Source organism: Temnothorax nylanderi, unplaced genomic scaffold, assembly GCF_030848795.1.
Source record: "Temnothorax nylanderi isolate EJ_2023f unplaced genomic scaffold, tnyl_v1.0 TNYL_tig0412_pilon, whole genome shotgun sequence".
In the NCBI taxonomy this organism is placed as follows: Eukaryota; Metazoa; Arthropoda; class Insecta; order Hymenoptera; family Formicidae; genus Temnothorax; species Temnothorax nylanderi.
In genome coordinates, this window is record NW_027249474.1 from 91,908 (window position 1) to 112,117 (window position 20,210).

The 20,210-nt window shown below is 35.8% G+C and overlaps 1 protein-coding gene across 1 annotated transcript; it reads left to right on the forward strand.

Moving 5' to 3' along the window:
- The first annotated feature begins 607 nt into the window (after positions 1–607).
- On the forward strand, positions 608–15,951 carry LOC139782432 (uncharacterized). Its single transcript, XM_071721467.1, has 3 exons — positions 608–724; positions 12,409–13,026; positions 15,187–15,951. Exons 1-3 carry the CDS (start codon positions 608–610, stop codon positions 15,949–15,951), a joined length of 1,500 nt encoding a protein of 499 aa, XP_071577568.1.
- Positions 15,952–20,210: the final 4,259 nt, after the last annotated feature.

A 20,210-nucleotide genomic window follows, 5' to 3' on the forward strand; every position in this document is an offset into this window, starting at 1 on the left:
ACTAATGATGAACTATGATATTATGTTCGGTACTGAGTAAGGGAGTGATAAATAGAAAAATAAATAATTAATTACAAAGTATATATTATTACTGTGTATTATTGTGTGTTACTGTGATAAAAATACTTAACAAAAATTCGCGAAATCCACCTAAAAAAAGACATTGAAAATGTAAAAAAAACGCCAAGTATATTTTAGACAAAATAATTTTATAAATAATATTAAACAAATAATGAAAATATTTATTTAAAAAACACAAAAAAATAAATATAATGGCATGAAAAAGAAGTGAAATCAAAGTATTTTTCCAAGTATATTTATTAGAGCAAGTAATATTATTTCAAAAACACAAAAAAAATAAATATAATGGCACGAAAAAGAAGTGAAATCAAAGTATTATTCCAAGTATATTTATTAGAGTAAGTAATATTTCGCAAGATATATATTTTGTGCGTGAAATTGAATTTAATGGAATATAAGTACAATATTTTATAAACTACCTCTCAAAATTGCTGTAGACTTAATATAGGATGCATAAGACATTTAAAATGTATGAAATACAACGACATAATAAAATGAGAAGATATAAAATACAATAGATAGCGTAATGAAAGGTGCAGAAATTGAAAAGGGTTTAGTTGCATCGACAATAAGCACCAAATTATGTGAGAAACAACAATCGAAGATGGACATAATCTCCAGCAGCATCTTTGGCGTGCCCGGCGTATTGCCATAGGTATCATTGAATAGTGATTAAAGTTAATTAAAATTAATTAAAATACTATTTGAAATTATACATTATCATTCTGATAAATTTCATGTTGATAACATTAATGTTATAAAAACGTAAACAAACAAAAATATTAAAAGAAATGTGTTATGCAAGAAGTTATTCAAATTCAATCTATAAACTATTTTATCATGGTTCTAGTAATGATAATGTTACTGCAAACAAAAGAAACATATACAAAATTTGCTCGAATTTATTAGTGTATCATTATTAAGTTTATTAGTTTAATTTATGAATATAAGTCAATATGTACACAATATAATCCCAAGATATATTACAAGAAAGACTTATAAAAGTATTATTCTCATACAATAATTAACATACTTTGAAATCTATTGTGTAAAAGAGGAATTTTTCTGATAGGCCAACCATACATTGTGTGTTTCTTTAAATTTTTATTTAACTAGACATCACAGACGCGCGCTTTGCGCGCGCTATTTAGCTTTAACATTATACTATTACTATTTTATTATTAACCTCTTGATACACATAAAACTGTCAAAATATACGATGACAGATGCTCACAAAGTCAGCGCAATGAGAGAACCAATCAGCATCGCGGAAACATGTCAACAATAAAATCTTTTACATGGCTTTTTTATGAATGGACTAGATTATAGCGCGCGCATTGCGTGCGCCTTGTAATGTTTTTTATTTGTTATTATCTATGCAAAAAACATTTGTACACTCGATCAATCGACTGAAACGAAACGACCAATCACGTTTGCAATAACACGGCAAAAATTGCAAACGCGATTCAGCCAACCCTTATGAAAAAATACACTCAACTTTGATGGTTAACACCCAAGGGCCTAGCGGAGTAAGCATGTGAAATCTGCCCTTGATCATACAGAGCTGACATTAATGTCACAAGTTAGTACCAATATGATAAAACTTTCCTCCAAATATTATTTTAAAAAATTCATTTTTTTAGAAGTTATGCAGGGAAAAAGTAAAATAAAGAAATGTATTTTTCTCGAAAACCACTTGACCGATCTTGATGAAAAAAATATATGTTATGTAGACTAATAAAACTAATTAACAAAAAAAATGTCCAAAATGTTTGCCAAAAAAAAGACCAAAAAAAAATATTTGAATTTTTAAATATTTTTTTTTAAGGTGATATGTTCGAGGTACCACTTTGAAATTTTTACGAAAATTTCTCTTAAAGTGTCCACTATAACATATATTTTTTTCAATTTTTTTAAAATGGTGGAACATAGTTAAAAATACGAAAATCGTAAGCGTCGCGTCACTCCGGCGCACAGTGCAGTGCCATTCCGCGTTGCGGGTGTTCGATGTGACTTTAATAGCACATATGTACGTCTGCAATTAGCCTATAATATGTATACTTTTTAATTTTTATAGTTTCCAGAGTTTACCACGTGGAGGTTGCAGTACGGTTTTAAACTCCTTATCGGGGTGCTTTTTTAACGTGAGTCCCCTCGCCTCTCACTACGTTTCCGTAAAATCGGGGTGCTTTTTTAACGTGAGTCCCCTCGCCTCTCACTACGTTTCCGTAAAATCGGGGTGCTTTTTTAACGTGAGTCCCCTCGCATCTCACTACGTTTCCGTAAAATCGGGGTGCTTTTTTAACGTGAGTCCCCTCGCCTCTCACTACGTTTCCGTAAAATCGGGGTGCTTTTTTAACGTGAGTCCCCTCGCCTCTCACTATGTTTCCGTAAAATCGGGGTGCTTTTTGAATGTAAGACCTCGCCTCTCATTACACCCTACACCTACGATTTATTTAATCTTCTTCACTATCACTGTCTATTACTGGAATGTTATTTGTTTTCTTAAACAGATTGCTCAGTATTACTGCTGGTTTCAAAATTTTCGCTAAATATCTTGCATGAGATAGATAATATATAATTGCAGCAATATGACAGCAGCATCCAATTGTTCGTAGCCCATTAGCGCATTCACATGCGTAATGTGTTACTCCAGAAATTCCTGTGCTGTTAGGTATATACCTTAAAAAACACCGGTATTTTTTGCGAGAAATGTGTCGAGACTGAACTTCAACTTTAAGCACATTTTTCTCACTTTTTACGAATTTGAGATTGAGTTCTCCGTTTTCATCGAGCATTTCCGCCAAATAAGATATCGATTGTGACAGTTGGTAAGATCCCGTGAAAAATATTTTTAAATCTCTTTCAGTCATTTCCGGAAAATCTAATAAGTCCTTAGATGTAATACTTTGGAAAGGAAGTTTTTGTCGAAACCAACCTTTTTTTCAGCTTCAATAGCTAAAGTATTTTAGACACTTTTTCGAGTATGCATCCTTTGAACAATTTCGTCAAAAGTGTCTACATCGGAGTCAAGTCTTTTTCCAAAAGTATTATTTAAAAAAGACGCTATTTTGAAATAAAGTCTAACGTTAGGCAACAACTTATTATCAATTTTGTGATCTAGAAGATGATACTTTTGTTTTAATACGCCATGAACAGATTCTACTGCCCAACGAATTTTAGTTACAAACCGAGATTGATTTGATTCTTCTGTCGTCAACTGCTTTCGTTTTCCTTTTAAAGCTGGCATCAATACTTTAAATTTTTTTTCTTCCAAATCAGACTTTATATCTCGGAAACCGCGATCAAGAACGAAAGTATCACCTTCTTTTAAGAATTTGGACAAACCATTTGGATCTTCCATGATAATTTTCAAAATGTCCGCATCATTTTGATTTGCGAGAAACGGTCCGACCATATCAACGACATATCCGTCAGTCGCACAGATGGTAAAAGGTTTGCAAAGAGGTACTTTCTTCTGACCAGAGAAAGACTTTCTTTGGTACTCAGAGTTAGTACTTTTTTGATGTCGCACATACGTACCATCACAAATCAAAAACATGTTTTCTTGGACATCAAACAATTTTTTCGCTATTGTGGTAGTATGATTGTTGATAATATCATCTCTATTTAGAGCTTGTAAACCAAAGCGAGTTGGTAAAATGTCCCTTTCAAAAGATTTCATAATACTTCCACAATAATCAGATACTGACTGTTCATATTCTAGTTGAAAGATGGAACTTATCACTTTATTGGAATTACCCGTGCGTAGTTTAAAAAGAAAAACAACTAAAGCTTGAATGACAGAACGCGATTTACTATTTCTTAACGAAGTCATCATATCCTTTAATTCATTAAGATTATCCCATGTCAATCCTGTCAAGACCAGAAATTGTTTTTCTGAAAAACCACTTTCGCCTACTTGATCGAATAATGTGGAATCACACTTGACAGTAAGAGTTTCCATCATTTTGGACAACTCTGCTACACTAAGACTTGATGTGTTGGAGTGCACTTTCAAAAGACTGAGGTCTTCTTCAAAAAGTCTATTCTTAATTACATGACTTTTACAACACCTGTTGCCAACTGGAATGTATATTTTTCTTTTTAAATATGATTGTATACGAGCTTCTTCAGGAATAACAATCAGATCTTTTCTCGAAGAACAAATGCAGCAATAGTTATGAGTAGAGACTGTTCTTTGGAGAGGAATTTGAATATATTCGATATCTGAAACGTCTTTTTCAGATTTTACTGCAATTTGAAATGTTGGATCCCTAGTAAACTCAACCTGAAGATCTGTTTCACATTCTGATAATCTGTCGGGGGTTTTTTTAATTTTATAAATAGATAGTCGACATTTATTACATAAAATATCATTGACAGATATAGTTTTATTTAATAAGTTAGAAAAAGAATGTGCTTCTTCTGTACTCCTTTCTAGTTTTTTTCTACCTCTACTTTTCTTAAGAAAGATGTCGCAACCAGCACATTTTAAGTGCGCGATGGCGCGCTTTAAAGACATCTTATTTATGCAGTCAAAATACACACTACAAATGATTACGTACAATTCCTATGCACAATATAAAAATAAGACTTAAATACGTAAACACAAGTACATATACATAAAGCAATACTATCTTTAAGAGACAAAACCCAAGTTCTGTACAAAATGAAAAGTATCCGCGACAAAAAACTCCGCTCTAAAGAGATCTAATAAAAGATATCAACAGATCTCAGTTACGGCCAAACCTGTTGCTATATAATGTTCCGTGTTACAACCTGCTGTACCTGATCTTGCCGGCTAGATCTTTAGTGTACCAAACCAAAACCCATTTTTGTAATTGCAGCGCCTAAGTGTAAGTGGTAGCGCTTAGCGGCGGCGATACATATTACAGTCAATCGCGGTGCACACGACGCAGTTAGCTTTGTAGCCGCTAGGGGCGCTAGGTGCGAATGTAAGTGGTAGCGCTTAGCGGCGGCGATACATATTACAGTCAATCGCGGTGCACACGACGCAGTTAGCTTTGCAGCCGCTAGGTGCGGATATATGTATCTACATGTTGTTGATACATATGCAGCATATACTGGTTTTGCAGATTGCAGTTTTTAAATATAAAAATTAAAAAGTATACATATTATAGGCTAATTGCAGACGTACATATGTGCTATTAAAGTCACATCGAACACCCGCAACGCGGAATGGCACTGCACTGTGCGCCGGAGTGACGCGACGCTTACGATTTTCGTATTTTTAACTATGTTCCACCATTTTAAAAAAATTGAAAAAAATATATGTTATAGTGGACACTTTAAGAGAAATTTTCGTAAAAATTTCAAAGTGGTACCTCGAACATATCACCCTAAAAAAAATATTAAAAAATTCAAATATTTTTTTTTGTCTTTTTTTTGGCAAACATTTTGGACATTTTTTTTTGTTAATTAGTTTTATTAGTCTACATAACATATATTTTTTTCATCAAGATCGGTCAAGTGGTTTTCGAGAAAAATACATTTCTTTATTTTACTTTCTCCCTGCATAACTTCTAAAAAAATGAATTTTTTTAAATAATATTTGGTAGAAAGTTTTATCACATTGGTACTAACTTGTGACATTAATGTCAGCTCTGTATGATCAAGGGCAGATTTCACATGCTTACTCCGCTAGGCCCTGAGTGTTAACACTAAACTTACGCCCAAATTTGAGAGTTAACACTCAAATTTGGGCGTAAGTTTAGTGTTTGTCATCAAAGTGTCAACACTTAAATTTAGGTGTAGATTGAGTGTTGACCATTAAGGTTTAGGTAAATTGTGGGTTTAATCCTCAATCATGAGTGTATATTGGGAGTTTAGGCTCAACTTCCGAATAGCCCCTACCTCCGAATTTGATGAAACTTGCAGCAATTGTTGACTATTAGAGGACACGTTTATACCATAAAGGATTTTGTACGGAAACAAATAGGAACTGAGAAATTGGCGTCAAAAATTCAAAATTTTTATTCTAATTTATAGACAATTTTTCGGATTTTGATATTTTCTACATAGGTTAGTGACGCGCTTTAAACACTTAAATACTTTTAAAGCGCGTCACTAACTTACATAGGTTAGTGACGCGCTTTAAACACTTAAATACTTTTAAAGCGCGTCACTAACTTACATAGGTTAGTGACGCGCTTTAAACAGTTAAATACTTTTAAAACGCGTCACTAATCTATACGTCGAAAGAATATCATTTCGAATTATGTTACACTTATGACTTACCAACCAAACAGTTGTCACGTGACCTCTTGCATGCGCGTGCGGTCACGGAGCATGCGCATGTGGTCGCGGGGAATGCTCGTAGTCGCTACATCTTGTCGGTATGACAGGTCTCATAACCTGATAGTCGTCAACTTTACCTGTTAAGTTGCTATATAGCTCCGGGGCGGAGCTAAAGGCACTAATTTTCCCTCAACCGAGGGAATCAACACCAAAGAAAAGAAACTTTAACTGTTAATATCTCGCTTCGCGGGGCAGAGCGACACTTTTTTCTGCCAGATTCGGTCGTTTTGTACAAAAACGCGTCGATTAAGCCTAAGTTCAACGAAATCGGTGAGGAGGCCACTATTCTGTACATTTACCTCCTATTTTTATACCTATTTTTTCCGACATGCCGGAACACACACACACACACTCCAATTTTTTTTAAATATTTGTGTATGCATCTTCTTGGAGTGTTTACAAATATTTAAAGAAATTGGAGTGCTATTGCAACAGCATATTCTGAAGGCAAAATCAAGTCAAAAAGTCTTCTATACCACTTTTTCCTCTGGCAAACAATTATCAAGATATCATAAGCTAAATATTGAAAAAGTTACCAAGTTTTCCTTGAATATCTCAAAAAGTATTAGGCAAATAAAAGAATTTTTCAAACAAAAGTTGTTTAAATTAATTAATAGAGAAGGATGGTACAATAAAAAATAGGGGTTTTTATTTAAAAAATTTGACTTAGGCCCTACTCAGCGAGAAATGACCCATCGAATCGACGTCTAATTGACGTCGAAATCATCGATATTACATCATATCGAAATAATGCTCGAAATTTGAAGTTTGTGCTATATGACATTTTTTTAAAAGAAGAGATTATTTGTGACATACATTCATCGCGCCAGACTGTAAACAGGCAAATTATGTATTTTCTGTTAAGACTTCGATATTTCATCATTTCGATATCGATTCGAAGCTATTTTGATTTGCCTGTCAAATATATAATAACATTGCCATTATATAGAATGCAATATGAATAAAAAATTATATTGTATTGGCAGACATGGATAATGTAAATATTTTATGATTTGAGCATTATAATAATTGCGTTACAATATTAATTTTTTAAGGCTTCCATTTCTATTAAATACTAGTTACTTTATAACTGTAAAAGTCACAACAAAATTCCTGTTTGTAATTTGACAATTTTGAAAATTAAAATATTATATAATAGGTACATTTTCAGTACTACATCCGCTCATTTATTAAACAAGAAGTTAAATTAAGCAACTAATTAAATTATTAATATTAAATATTAATACAATAAGATATTTGTATTTACATTTATGAAAATAAAAAATACAATTATAAAAATAAATATTAATAATTGGACTTATTAAAAATTAAATAATTTGTTCAGATATTGCCCCCGCTTCTTCCTCACTCGTTAGGTGTCATGGCCGCACTTGCTTGCGTTTCTTCGAACGTGTCGAGTCCGTTACTTCTTTCTTGATGGATTGATCGTTGCGGCGCGTGTTCTGGAGACCAACCGAGCGAGAGTCGGATCACCAGGGAGAACTCACCGCCAGGAAATAGACATTATTAATGCAGAGAGGACCCCCTCTCTTTTCATTTTTCTTTCTTCTTTTTTTTCATAATCGGTATTACGTTTCAGTAAACATTCGGACTCACATTTTCAATCAGTAATCCAGACATCTTAATTCCGACCTGTAAGATCTGGTTTTTTATTTCAGTTTATTTATTTTCTATTCTATGTTCAGGACAGATTACTGATTTGGTTTGCTTTTATTTCAACTAATGTAAAAACTCTTTAGTTACTCTCAATTTCTTTCACGTCAACATATTTTCTTTTTTTGTAAAGATAACTACACATAATAAAAACAAAATTGACTTTAAAGGAACTCTCTTTCTGTCGCTCACCTATCTAACAATTCTAGACAAACCTGCCGTGTTTGCCATTACTTTTTAAACATAATTAAATTAAATAAAAAAATTAAATAATTAAAAATAAATATTAAAGACAGAAAGTAAAAAAGTTTTTATATATAGGCACCTATATATAGGCATTATACTAATTATAATTGTATTCAGCAGAAAGCTGCTTTGCAACTGCAATTGTGAAATTCGTGAATTTGATTGGTGTATTACTCTTCGTTTCGGCCAAAATTAAAAGCATACACCAATCACATTCACAAATTTTACAACAATTGCAAAGTAGTTTTCTCTGCTGAACACAGCTTTTTATTACTTGCGTTATATGTATGAGCCGCCATTTGCTGCGCGTGCGCAAACAACCCGGCAACCGAGCAACGACTTGAATATTTCGTTGAGCACCGACGGCGCCAAACAGCAGTGCTGCAATTGGATATAAGTCCGTGATCGGAACTTCAGAAGGCTGTTAATAGACTAAAATAAGGTAGAGAATAACGTAAGTCGCGAAAGGCTATATATTTTACAGTCTTTTACGTCTTACGTTTTTCTATGTATGCTTTACTTTATGTCCACGCTACGACAGACGTCTCGTTCTTTGTCATCAGCCGAACGCTGCCCTTGCGGCAACCCAATGCAAAATATTAACCATGTAATATTTAATTGCGGATTGTACTGTAGTAAAGCCTCTTATTTAGTCAAATACATTGAGGAAACCTTTTCTCAATCTCCAAGAGATATTCTCCCATTTTTAAATAATCCCCCTCATCAATTCATCCGTCTTCTCCTCGCAACTTGCAAGTCTATGGATCTCCCCCCCTTAGAAAGAGCCGAAGAGTTTAATCGGAGGATTATGTTAATCGGAGACGATGAATCGGCCCATATCTGCAGTGAGGAAATAATAATCAATATCGAGTCGAAATCGATTTATTCTGAGTCGAAAATTCATCGAAAGTTGTGCCATAAATCAATCGAAATCGATGAATATTTCAATTACTTTTCGATATACGTTTTCGACGTCAATTAGACGTCGATTCGATGGGTAATTTCTCGCTGGGATATTGGGCTCAATACAGGGCCTAGATCGAAAATCCAATAAGATCGTCTATTGGCCCCTTTCGAACCTTTCAACTTTTATCTGAAACACTTTTCCAATAAACCAATACTTTCTGAGATAATTGGTGGAAATAATTGGCACACGAAATAAAACCTTATTATATATATGTATAGGACTTACTACTTGATGAGTCTCAAAACGTTGGAGCGGACTCCTTCCCGAATGGACCTTGGTTGGAGGATGAGTCGGAGCGACTGATATGCTGTCGGATTTCTTGCACTGACTCTAAGTGCGGAATCGTGACTCAAAGACGGAAGAGATCACGATTATAAGGCCGAGACTGAAGCACGAGACTGAAGCTTGAGAGGCTTGAAGAGACTCGAAGGCTTTGTTGAGTTGGAGTGCCGCAATGTCGGGGTTTATATAGGAAGGTTCCAAGGATGGAAAGGGTGGATTTCGTTGTGGGAGGTGTCTGGTTTTCGTTTTGGGAACTTCTGGTTGGCGGGATGTTTCTAATTTTTGGTTTAAAGGATTTCTTATTGGGCGGGATGTTTCTCACCCAAGAGGTAGATCCTTAAGCTTTCGCCTATCCTAGAAAGCTAGAGATGGTTATCGATTTTTCCGGCTGTTCATTGGTGAGTCTTCTTGTAAGGCCCCCACTGTCTTATTGGGGGTGCAACCCATCAGTGATTCATTTGTTTTCGACTATCGCCGATTTCTCTTTTATTAGGGTCTCTTATTTATCTCGCGACCCTGTTCCAATGTTGACAGACGATGCATACCCTTCTAATCTTAATTGCAGTCTTATTGCAAACAGAAACCTCCGCCACGTGCCCTTACAAGATTTCTAAAAGCACGTTTTAGACCTCGTTTCTGTTTGTCGGAACATTGCGCGGGTAATTTTGGCATAGTCGCGCGATGCAATAAAAATCCCCATCAAACCCTGTCTGGAATTAAGGCCCTTTTGGCGCGTCGTGTCGCCGGGTTTATAGTTATGGGCCCGACAAGGCTGATAGAAATCTGGTCACGTATGCCCCGTCTGTCGGTATTTCGTCATCTGGAAGGTCGCTTTTAGTCGCTTAGGCAAATAGGTACTTTAGTTATAAAAAAAAAGAGAATGTGCAAGGATCAAGGCTCACTCGCCGATCGATAACCGTCCATGCTCAGTTTACTTATCCTAATCTTAAGGGCTATTTTAAGCGCATAGGAATTTCCGCGAAAAAGGGAAATCGTGGAGTCCGCAGGACATAACAATACACATTACCTGAATTTCGACATGTTTCCCATCGATAGTGCCTATGCACTGTGGAAATTGGCATGTTGTCTCAAAGTCTCCTGCAATCGTACTTCAATTTTCTTCAGTTGGATCAATCAGAACTGTCTCTTTTAGGGAGAGCCAAATTGCTTGACAAGTTTCCGGAATAATTCGTGATAGCGTACATTGGGCAATGCGATAAGCATACGATAGTCATGCTCAGGGTTGGGTCATCCGAGCGTTTTTTAGGGTTTTTTACATTTTACGGTATTTTACGGTAAAATACGTTAAAAACGTATAATACTGTAAGATACGTTAAAAACGTGTAAAACGTATAATACCCTATGAACAACTTAACCAAACATCTGTGTTTACCAGATTTGCGCCGTTTGCGGTTAAAGGTTAAACTCAGGTTAAAGTGACTGGTAAGTTTTATTAAAGATTGTTTTAAAACTATATAATTGAAAAATAAAGAAATAATTACAGGATAGCCTTAATTTATCTAAAAAAATATATTTATGTTACAGAATACAGAATCGTGGCTCATGGTGTCCCATGAGCGTCGAGTTGGGCGCCTTAACTCTGCGTTTGGTTCATCCCACAGCGCCAGTTTTGCTTATCAAAAATGGCCCACTTGGCACTCTGATCCGTTAAAAGATGCTCGTGGCTTCATAGTTCAAGAAAGCCAGAGATCTCACCCATAATCGTTATTCATTATTAGAAAAATGATTTTTTGAGAATATTTACTGACAATATGTTAAATAAAATATTATACTTAGATTATATTGAGATATAATCAAAGGAGGGGTGTCAAGTGTCAATAAGGCCGTTTTTTGGCCCACGTCAGAATCGCTCCAAACTGTGGTATTTTCTTCCTACCGATGTAGCTCACAACCTCCTAGAACCGTTTGCTGTCCGAGCAATTAGAGGCTGAGAACGGGCAACTTGAAATCTCAAAAATCAATGGAGTTTTTCACATGGTGGTAGTGCCGGTCTCATTTCAGCATGTCATTGTTGAGCTTCCATCACCATATTTTCTCAAAAACTACTAGAGTATGCTGCTTTAAATACAAAAGGGAGCTCATTAGACCTTCATGCATTCAAGATAAAATCAAGCCTGGTATTTTGAACAGATTGCCATATTACTGAACAATCATGCAATAGCATCCCTTGCGATGAATCGGACGATACTACTATAAGCCCAAACTTGATTTTAAGGAATTACATCATTTTGCGAATGCAATGTATATTCGAAATCACATACTGTGAAAAAATATTTGAATTCCAAACCTCAGTGAGGAGATGTAAAGAATATCTTCCGGAACGGACTTCTTTTTCATGGAATCGCAAGGGATGCTATTGCATGATTGTTCAGTAATATGGCAATCCGTTCAAAATACCAGGCTTGATTTTATCTTGAATGCATGAAGGTCTGATGAGCTCCCTTTCGTATTTAAAGCAGCATACTCTAGTAGTTTTTGAGAAAATATGGTGATGAAAGCTCAACAATGACATGCTGAAATGAGACCGGCACTACCACCATGTGAAAAACTCCATTGATTTTTGAGATTTCAAGTTGCCCGTTCTCAGCCTTTAATTGCTCGGACAGCAAACGGTTCTAGGAGGTTGTGAGCTACATCGGTAGGAAAAAAATACCACAGTTTGGAGCGATTCTGACGTGGGCCAAAAAACGGCCTTATTGACACCCCTCCTTTGTTAATAATAAGAGAAAATATGAAATATATTTTATTATTATTATAATTATTATTAATTTTGAATCAAGACATTTAAGTAATGCGAACTCTAATAATCATTTCAGATAAACACAGAAGAAATTGACCTTGCCTTAGGTGAATTTTTCTTTGGATGCAACATACCAATGAATGTTGTAGAATCTCCACGATTTAAAAAATTTCTACAGCTGCTAAACTCAAGTTATCGTCCACCGACAAGAAAACGCCTTTCTAAAATAATTCTGGATAAAGTACATCAGAATGTAATGAAGGAAAGGATCCAAACTCAAGGTTCTGAAGGAGTTCTCATATGTGATGGGTGGAAAAATTCAGCAGCCAACACAAAAAATGTTGTGTGTATAATTCACAATGTTAATGAAAAAAGCATATTTCTTAAATCCTGGGATTTTACTGAATTAAGGGAAACGTCTCATCAGTTAAAAGATATAGTCAAGGAAGCTGTACAATTAGCAAACGAAAAATTTAAAATCTCCATATATGCTGTAGTTTCTGACAATGCGTCGCCAATGATTGCCATGGGACGGCAAGTAAATATTTGGCATTCTACTTGCCATAGTCACAGTGCCAATTTATTAGCGAAATCTCTCGTACCGATGGATTTCGCACAATCTGTTAGTAATTTATTACGAGAATTTAGAATGACAAGCGCAGAAAGAGAATTAAAAAATCGCGGGGGATCTAGAATTATTCAATAAAGAAACCTTTTCTTCGCCAGTGAATAAAATAAAAAGGAGTAGTAATAATCGACTCTGACTGGCAATATATGAATTTTATTATCTCACGACGTTTCGACCGTCACTTTCGGTCCTTATCAAGTGTTCTATCTCTTACAAACAATTCAGTCCTGGCATTGTGCCAACAATCCAAAAGTCAAGAACTAAAATTATATATAAAAAAAAAGAAAAAAATAAATAAAAAGAAATAAAATATAAATTAACAATTTTAAATAACTTACAAGTTTGCGCGTCATATGTAAAGGACGTAGTATGTGTGGGAAAAGCATGTCAGCAGCCCACGGTTGACAAAGGCACACTGATCGCGATCGACGTTAAATGTTCTTTATTATTATATCGTATGCCCCGGTCAAATTATCCGTGTCTTTCTGTAGGTTGATTGTATTGTTATTTTGTTTTATGAAAAACATTTCTGCGATCTCGCGTTTTCTAACTTGTTTTTCGCTATGTAATATCTCAGTTTTATGCCATTCGAATTCGTGATCAAGAGAGGTACGATGTTTACTAACGACGGAATGGTTGCTGACATGTTTCTTGATATCTGCCCTATGCTCTTTAATGCGTGTTTCGAGATGTCTTTTGGTTTGGCCAATGTACGTGGCATCGCAATTTCCGCAATTGATTTTATAAATTAAGTTAGTCTGCTTGAAACAATCTAGTCTATCTTTCCCCCTCCTTATGACGCAATCGAGGGACTTAGGAACTGTATAAAGAACGTGAAGACCGTGATCATTGAAAATACGCAAAAGTCTCTCGCTGAGACCCTTAATGTAGGGAACAGTTATACAATTTTCCGGTATACGTCGTACAATATCATTCGTGTTAGATGTGTTATCACGGTTACTGAGTAGTTTTAGTCTATCTTTAATACATCTGTCAACTGTATGCGGGGGATAGCAATTGTTCAAAAGTATCTCTTTGATTTTATCAATGTTATTATCGTGGAACCGTTTGTCGGAAAGTAAGATCGCGTGGTCGACCAAGCTTATTATATTGTTCAGTTTATATTTTTTCGGGTGACTAGAAAAATAATTAACGTATCGACCGGAAAAGGTAGGTTTCGTGTACCAGTTAGTAATTAAGGTATCATTCTCCCTGATGACAGTCGTATTCAAGAAATTGATTGAGTTATTTTCCTCAGTTTCGTAGGTAAATTTTAACCGAGTGTGATAATTATTGAAAATCGTTAAAATTTCATCAATATTAGACTTCGGAATTATCGCGAAGACATCGTCAACATAACGACAAAAAAATCGGATCGTGAAACCTAATTGCTTCAAGCAGAAAGTCTCAAGATCATCCATGACAATGTCCGCAAGGATAGGGGAGAGAGGGGACCCCATAGGGCTACCGAACACCTGTTCATAAAATTGTCCGTCAAACTGAAAACTTGTTGAAGATAAAATGAGGTCAATCGCGTATAAAAATTGTTCTAAATTGAAATCCGTCTTACGGGAAATATATTTCCATTTATTCTTTATACCTTGCATGACTAAATCTTTCGGTATATTAGTGAATAATGCAGTGACGTCAAGAGAGACCATCAATTCGTCCGGGTTAATTTTGAAATTGTTAATCTCAGTCACAAAGGTCCAACTATCTTTAATATGTGACTTAGGTTTCGGTATGGATTTATGAAGTATGTCATGGATGAAACGAGCTACATTGTAAAGTGGACTACCTACAGCGGAGACAATGATTCGCAAGGGAAAACCGTGTTTATGTATTTTAGGTAGACCGTAGCATCTCGGGAGATTACCATTAGTGCAGTTAAGAAACTTATAAGTACGGTCATCGACAATGCCATTGGTGTGCCATGATTTGATGAGCTCGTTAAGTTTTGTTGTAATGCGTTTAATTGGGTCCTTTTTTACTTTTTTATAAGTCATTTGATCGTCAAGTAACAAATTCATTTGGTCAATGTACGTTTTCTTGTCCATAACGACCGTTGTTTGGCCCTTGTCAGCTTTCGTAACAAAAATATCGTCATTGTCACGTAAATATTTTTTACATTTTGTGAACTCACGTAAAATGTGACTATCTAAATAATTTACGTGTCTATCCTTGCTTAAAAATCTAGAATGGCCCTGCTTAAAGATCTAGAATTATATTATATTGCCATGCCAAACAAGGTGGTGCAGTTATCGCGATGCTTTCAGATGTTGCTTAAAAAATTTACATTTAATGCGAACTCTAGTAGATGAACAAAAGGTTACAATTGCTACGCATAATTTACGATTGCTAAGCGAATCTTCGTTTGAGACTCAATTACAAGACTGCATTATACTCTTCGATCCTATATGTGAACTCATAAATCTGTGTCGATCTGACGCAAGCATAGCAGATGCCTGTGAGAAATGGCTAAAACTAAATATTCCAACGGATGACGATTCCATTATAAAAACGTTCCAAGCTCGTCTGAAAAAAGTTTTAACTCCAATTGTTCTTGCTGCAAACCTTATGCACCCACAGTATCAGGGTAAACGATTTTTTCATCAAGAGAATGAAAGAGCAATGGCTCTAGATTTTATAACAGAACAGTTAGATATTGAAGATCAATCAGGATTGGATAATTATCTAAACAATGCAGGTATCTTTCAAACCTTGCAGAAGAAAGGGATAAAATCAGCACAGACATTCTGGGGTCTTGCAGCAACACTACATCCTCATCTGTCATCACTCGCGCGGAAATTGTTGAAAATACCTGCAGCATCGGCCCAAATTGAACGTTTATTTTCTAATTGGTCTTTCGTACATTCTGACTTACGAAATCGTTTGAGCGTTGAAAGTTCTGAGAAATTAGTGAATGTATATTATTCTTTAAAAATGGATGAAATGAAGTTCGAGAAAAATTACACGATGTTTGATGAATGAAAATAATGTATTTTCCTTTTTTTCTTTTACAAAATACAAATTATTTTTAATTTAAACTGCTGTATTTTTATGTAATTTAAACTGCTGTATTTTTATGTAATTTTTAATGTATTATTTTTATTTCATAATGCAAAGATTTGTAACAGAGGCTTGTAATAAAACATCACTAAATTATAAGAACAAGAAATAATTATTTTAAATTTTCTTTGCATTATACTGAATCTAGTATTATTAATAACATGGTGTTAATTATAAAATTTCGCAGCTTACAAAAAAAAACGAAAACTAAAATTCTCCTTTGCATGTTTGCAATAACATTTTTATACGTATATGATTTACAATAACATTTTTATATATGAAAATCTATCACTTGTTTAAAAAAAAATATATATATATAAACATCTTTGAAAGCTTGCGAACAACGTAAAAAGGGCAAATTTCACAATGTTCAATATTTGTTGGTAACATGTTTGTCACGTATTTTCAAATCATAATATAAATCTGTCAGTTTTTGAAGACGATCTGGAGTTAATCCATTTTGGTGCACAACACGTGGCTCCAATGATATTACAGAAGCAGGTACTTCTAGAAGTTTTACAGCAATGGCAGCTAAATCACCATGAAATGGCTTGACTGTATCCCAGAATACTCGTGGATCATGACATTCCTTCGATTTTATTTTCTCGAATATTCCGCTTGAACTTCGATATGCCTCGTAATCAGCTAATCCTTTTGCATTCAAAGCGTCAATAAAAAATTCGGTCATCTTAATCATACGTATCTTGTCATTTCGAAATCGCTCTCCTTGATAGTTTGGATGACAAAAGTTTGCTGCTAATGCAACTGGTGTAATTATTTTGTTAATAGTTTCTTGAATTCGATGAGTGAGGTTGTTGTTTAATGATTCTAAAATTAACCAATCTTTAACAGTATCTGCGAACAATGTGCATGAACTTTTGCATTTTACTCGAATTGAACATATTGATTCATACATGTCCAATGAATCTTGTAATTCTTGTTCGAATGTTTCATCGAAAAGTATATCGACAACAGCTCTTTTCAATTTACATATACCTTCTCCGATAATTTGTCTCATAGCTGCTAAGTTTTTTTTGCAAGATGCATACATATCATACAAATTACTACAAGCAGTGGTATTTGATAGAATGATTATTGCTCCATCACGTTTCAATAAGTCCTCTTGTAAATCAGAAAATTCGACAAGCAGATGATGAACCTTATCTGCAAAGTCTTCGTCTAATAATATTCTTTCCAACGATGCCGCAAATGATAAGTTACAATTGAAAATCCACATGTTGCTTTGTTCATTAAGTATTGTCACTGTCAGTGTTTGGTGATCTTGATCTGTGATTATTAAATAAATCGTGATGAAATATTTAGTTTTGGCGATGTGTAGTGCTTCGTTAATTACGTCTTCTATATTGAGCGAGATATTCCATGATTTTAAATAGAAGATCTTTCCTTGAACAGTTTTAACAAAAGTTACAATTTGCTTGGAGTTTTGAAATGATGTTTGTTTAATCATCAAAATCCTAACAGAATTGACTAATGTAGATTCATCCGTTAATTGCTTATGCAAGTTGTGAAGGAAAGAATTTGTCAGCATTTCTTTTGTCGGAGGTTTGTATGCAGTTCTCAGGGTTTTCATCAAGTTTAAAAAGTGATCAGATTCAACTGCTTCAAAAGGAACATTGCAGCCACAAAAAAACTTCATCAATGCCTCGTTAACCCTGACTTCATCTTTATCAGAAATCTTGTCGAAAAATGACCGTATCTGTGTGTTCGATGTTTTGTCCTTTTTTTTGCTTTTGCTTGAGCTTGAGCAGATTGGCGTTATTGTCCAATGGCTCGGCGACCTCGACGACCTCGACGACCTCGGCGTTTGATTCTGATTCAGAGTTTAATAATATTTATGACACAACGACAACGCTGTCCGACTTTTCGTGGCAATTTTTTCTGAGAATATGAATGTATTGCATTAAATTACTTTTTTTGAAATCATTTTTGACCAAATATCATTCTTCTTAATATAACTTTCTAGACTTACCTATGCATCTGTAACCTCACTTTTGATGTATTTTTCAAAATATTTTCGCAAAGACAACAATACGCAACTGTTTTTCCTTCATCTTGTATTGGTAAAAATTTTTCATCTTCCCAACATTTATGGCGAGGCCTGCCGCCAAAACTTCGTTTCATGGCTTTATTTTAATTAGAGCGTAAGATATAACTGCGGAACTCCCTGATTTTAATAATAAATATCGTAAATAAAGATCTACGGATAACTACGTCTGGTTGGTATCTATAGTACATAACGTTATGTAGAGATGGCGCCACTTGGAGTGTAATTGTAGAAATTCAGTATCGCCGGAGGATTATGATACCCCCGCGTATCGGCCTACTACCGATGTAATGACGAGAGGAATCGAGGAATGATTACACACTCTAATTATCTTGGATAGAATAATACTTTATTGCGAGCCACGCAATAGCCACGAGTCTCGATACAAATCTAACGGTCTTCGTAACTCAGTTCTGCCAACCTCGTAACTCTCGACCCCTCTTGCTAGCGCTGGAGAGGGGGCTGACCAATCGGAAGGGAGGCAGATATGCTGCTCCCTACATAATAGGGGAGACCGGGGCTAAACCGCCAACGGGGTTGAACCGCCAAATCAAATATCTCGGAACCTGTATATTGTGCGAACTCGCTATTAACATTGTAAACGCTGCTTATGGTACCCATGTGACCAACGGAGTTTCGGCAGGTTACCTGCCGTGTTTTGATTTTTACGAGGGCAAACGTGTTTTCGGAAGGTGAAAGTGAAATTTTCTGCGCGTGGAAATATTGTAATATCTGCAATAATATTTGCTCTCCAAATCTCGAGGTACGTGATTATAAAGAGTAATGCATGCTGAACACGAATCCAGTGTAGTTTTTTCATTATCGTTGATGTCTAATATTTCGTGGGCGATCAAACCTGAAACTTATGTTTGGGGCTTATCCGCCAGTAAGCACCCGGGGCTGGTCCGCCAGTCTCGTCACTGTGGCGCGCCGGGCGCACGACTTCAGCTCACGGCGATTTCAGGTTAGGTTTCCCTCGAGCGTGATTCTGTCTTCCCTTGCACGTGCGTCAGTTTGTGTAGGAGGGAAATGGTACGCACGTATCGTCGCAAAACGGGTGTTTTGGCCGACCGAAAAGATGGCGGACCGTTGTTTTCGAGATCGCTCACGCTCACGGCACGTCGGCGAGGTACGGCGAGGCACGGCACGGCTCTGAGATCCCGCGATTTCCGCGCGAGATTTGACATGCCGCGCGCGCGGTAGATCGTCCCGACTCCCGGCCGCGGTAAATCGTCGTTGTTGGTCGTTGTGTCAGTGACAGTCGCGCGTGCGACCGCATCGTCCAGCGTTCGCCGCATCGTCTCGGCGTCATTGTCGCCGCCGTTGTAGTGGTGGTGGGGTGTCGTAACAGGTGGCCCGAAGACAAATGATCCGCGACGTTTGATCCGCGGCATTTGATCCGGAGACGAAAAATCCAGGAGACAAATGATCCAAACGACAAATCGTCCAACCCAATTACATCCGCGACAAAACGCCAGTCAAATTCAGGTTTCGGCGTGGAAGGTATATGCGTAAAAGAACTATGTGCGAAATTCATATTTAAATATTGATCAATATATATTTGTAATATCTTAGAAATCGAGGTAACCGTAGAACATTAATAATAAATATATATTTGTAATAACATCTTTTAGACATCGAAGTAACAGTAGAACAATAAATAATCGATACCATCAACGCCTAATTATTACACGGACAATACAGACGCTACATGTTTTAAATATTTCATTTTTGTAGTCTGATCGTATTTGGTCACAATATTTTTGATTCGCTCATCTTTATCTGCATACCTTTTTCGTTTTTTGGCAACAATATTAACCCCTGTATTCAATTGAACAATCGTTGTTTCCGTGAGAACTTGCTCACCCTTAATCGCATCCATAAAGCTGCTGAATATTGCATGAACTACGCGAACTTTGTTATTAAATGAGCAATGCCAGCCCTCAACGCCATTGTTCGAACGCATGACACCATCGATAACTGCTTGATAACAGTTCCACAAACCTAAATCGAACATCGGCTTCTTACGTTTGTTGCCAGTACGACGTCGTTCACCAACCCAGGTTCGTTCAAAGTATCGAAGTAAATCGTTTAAAACATCTTCATTTTCTTCAAA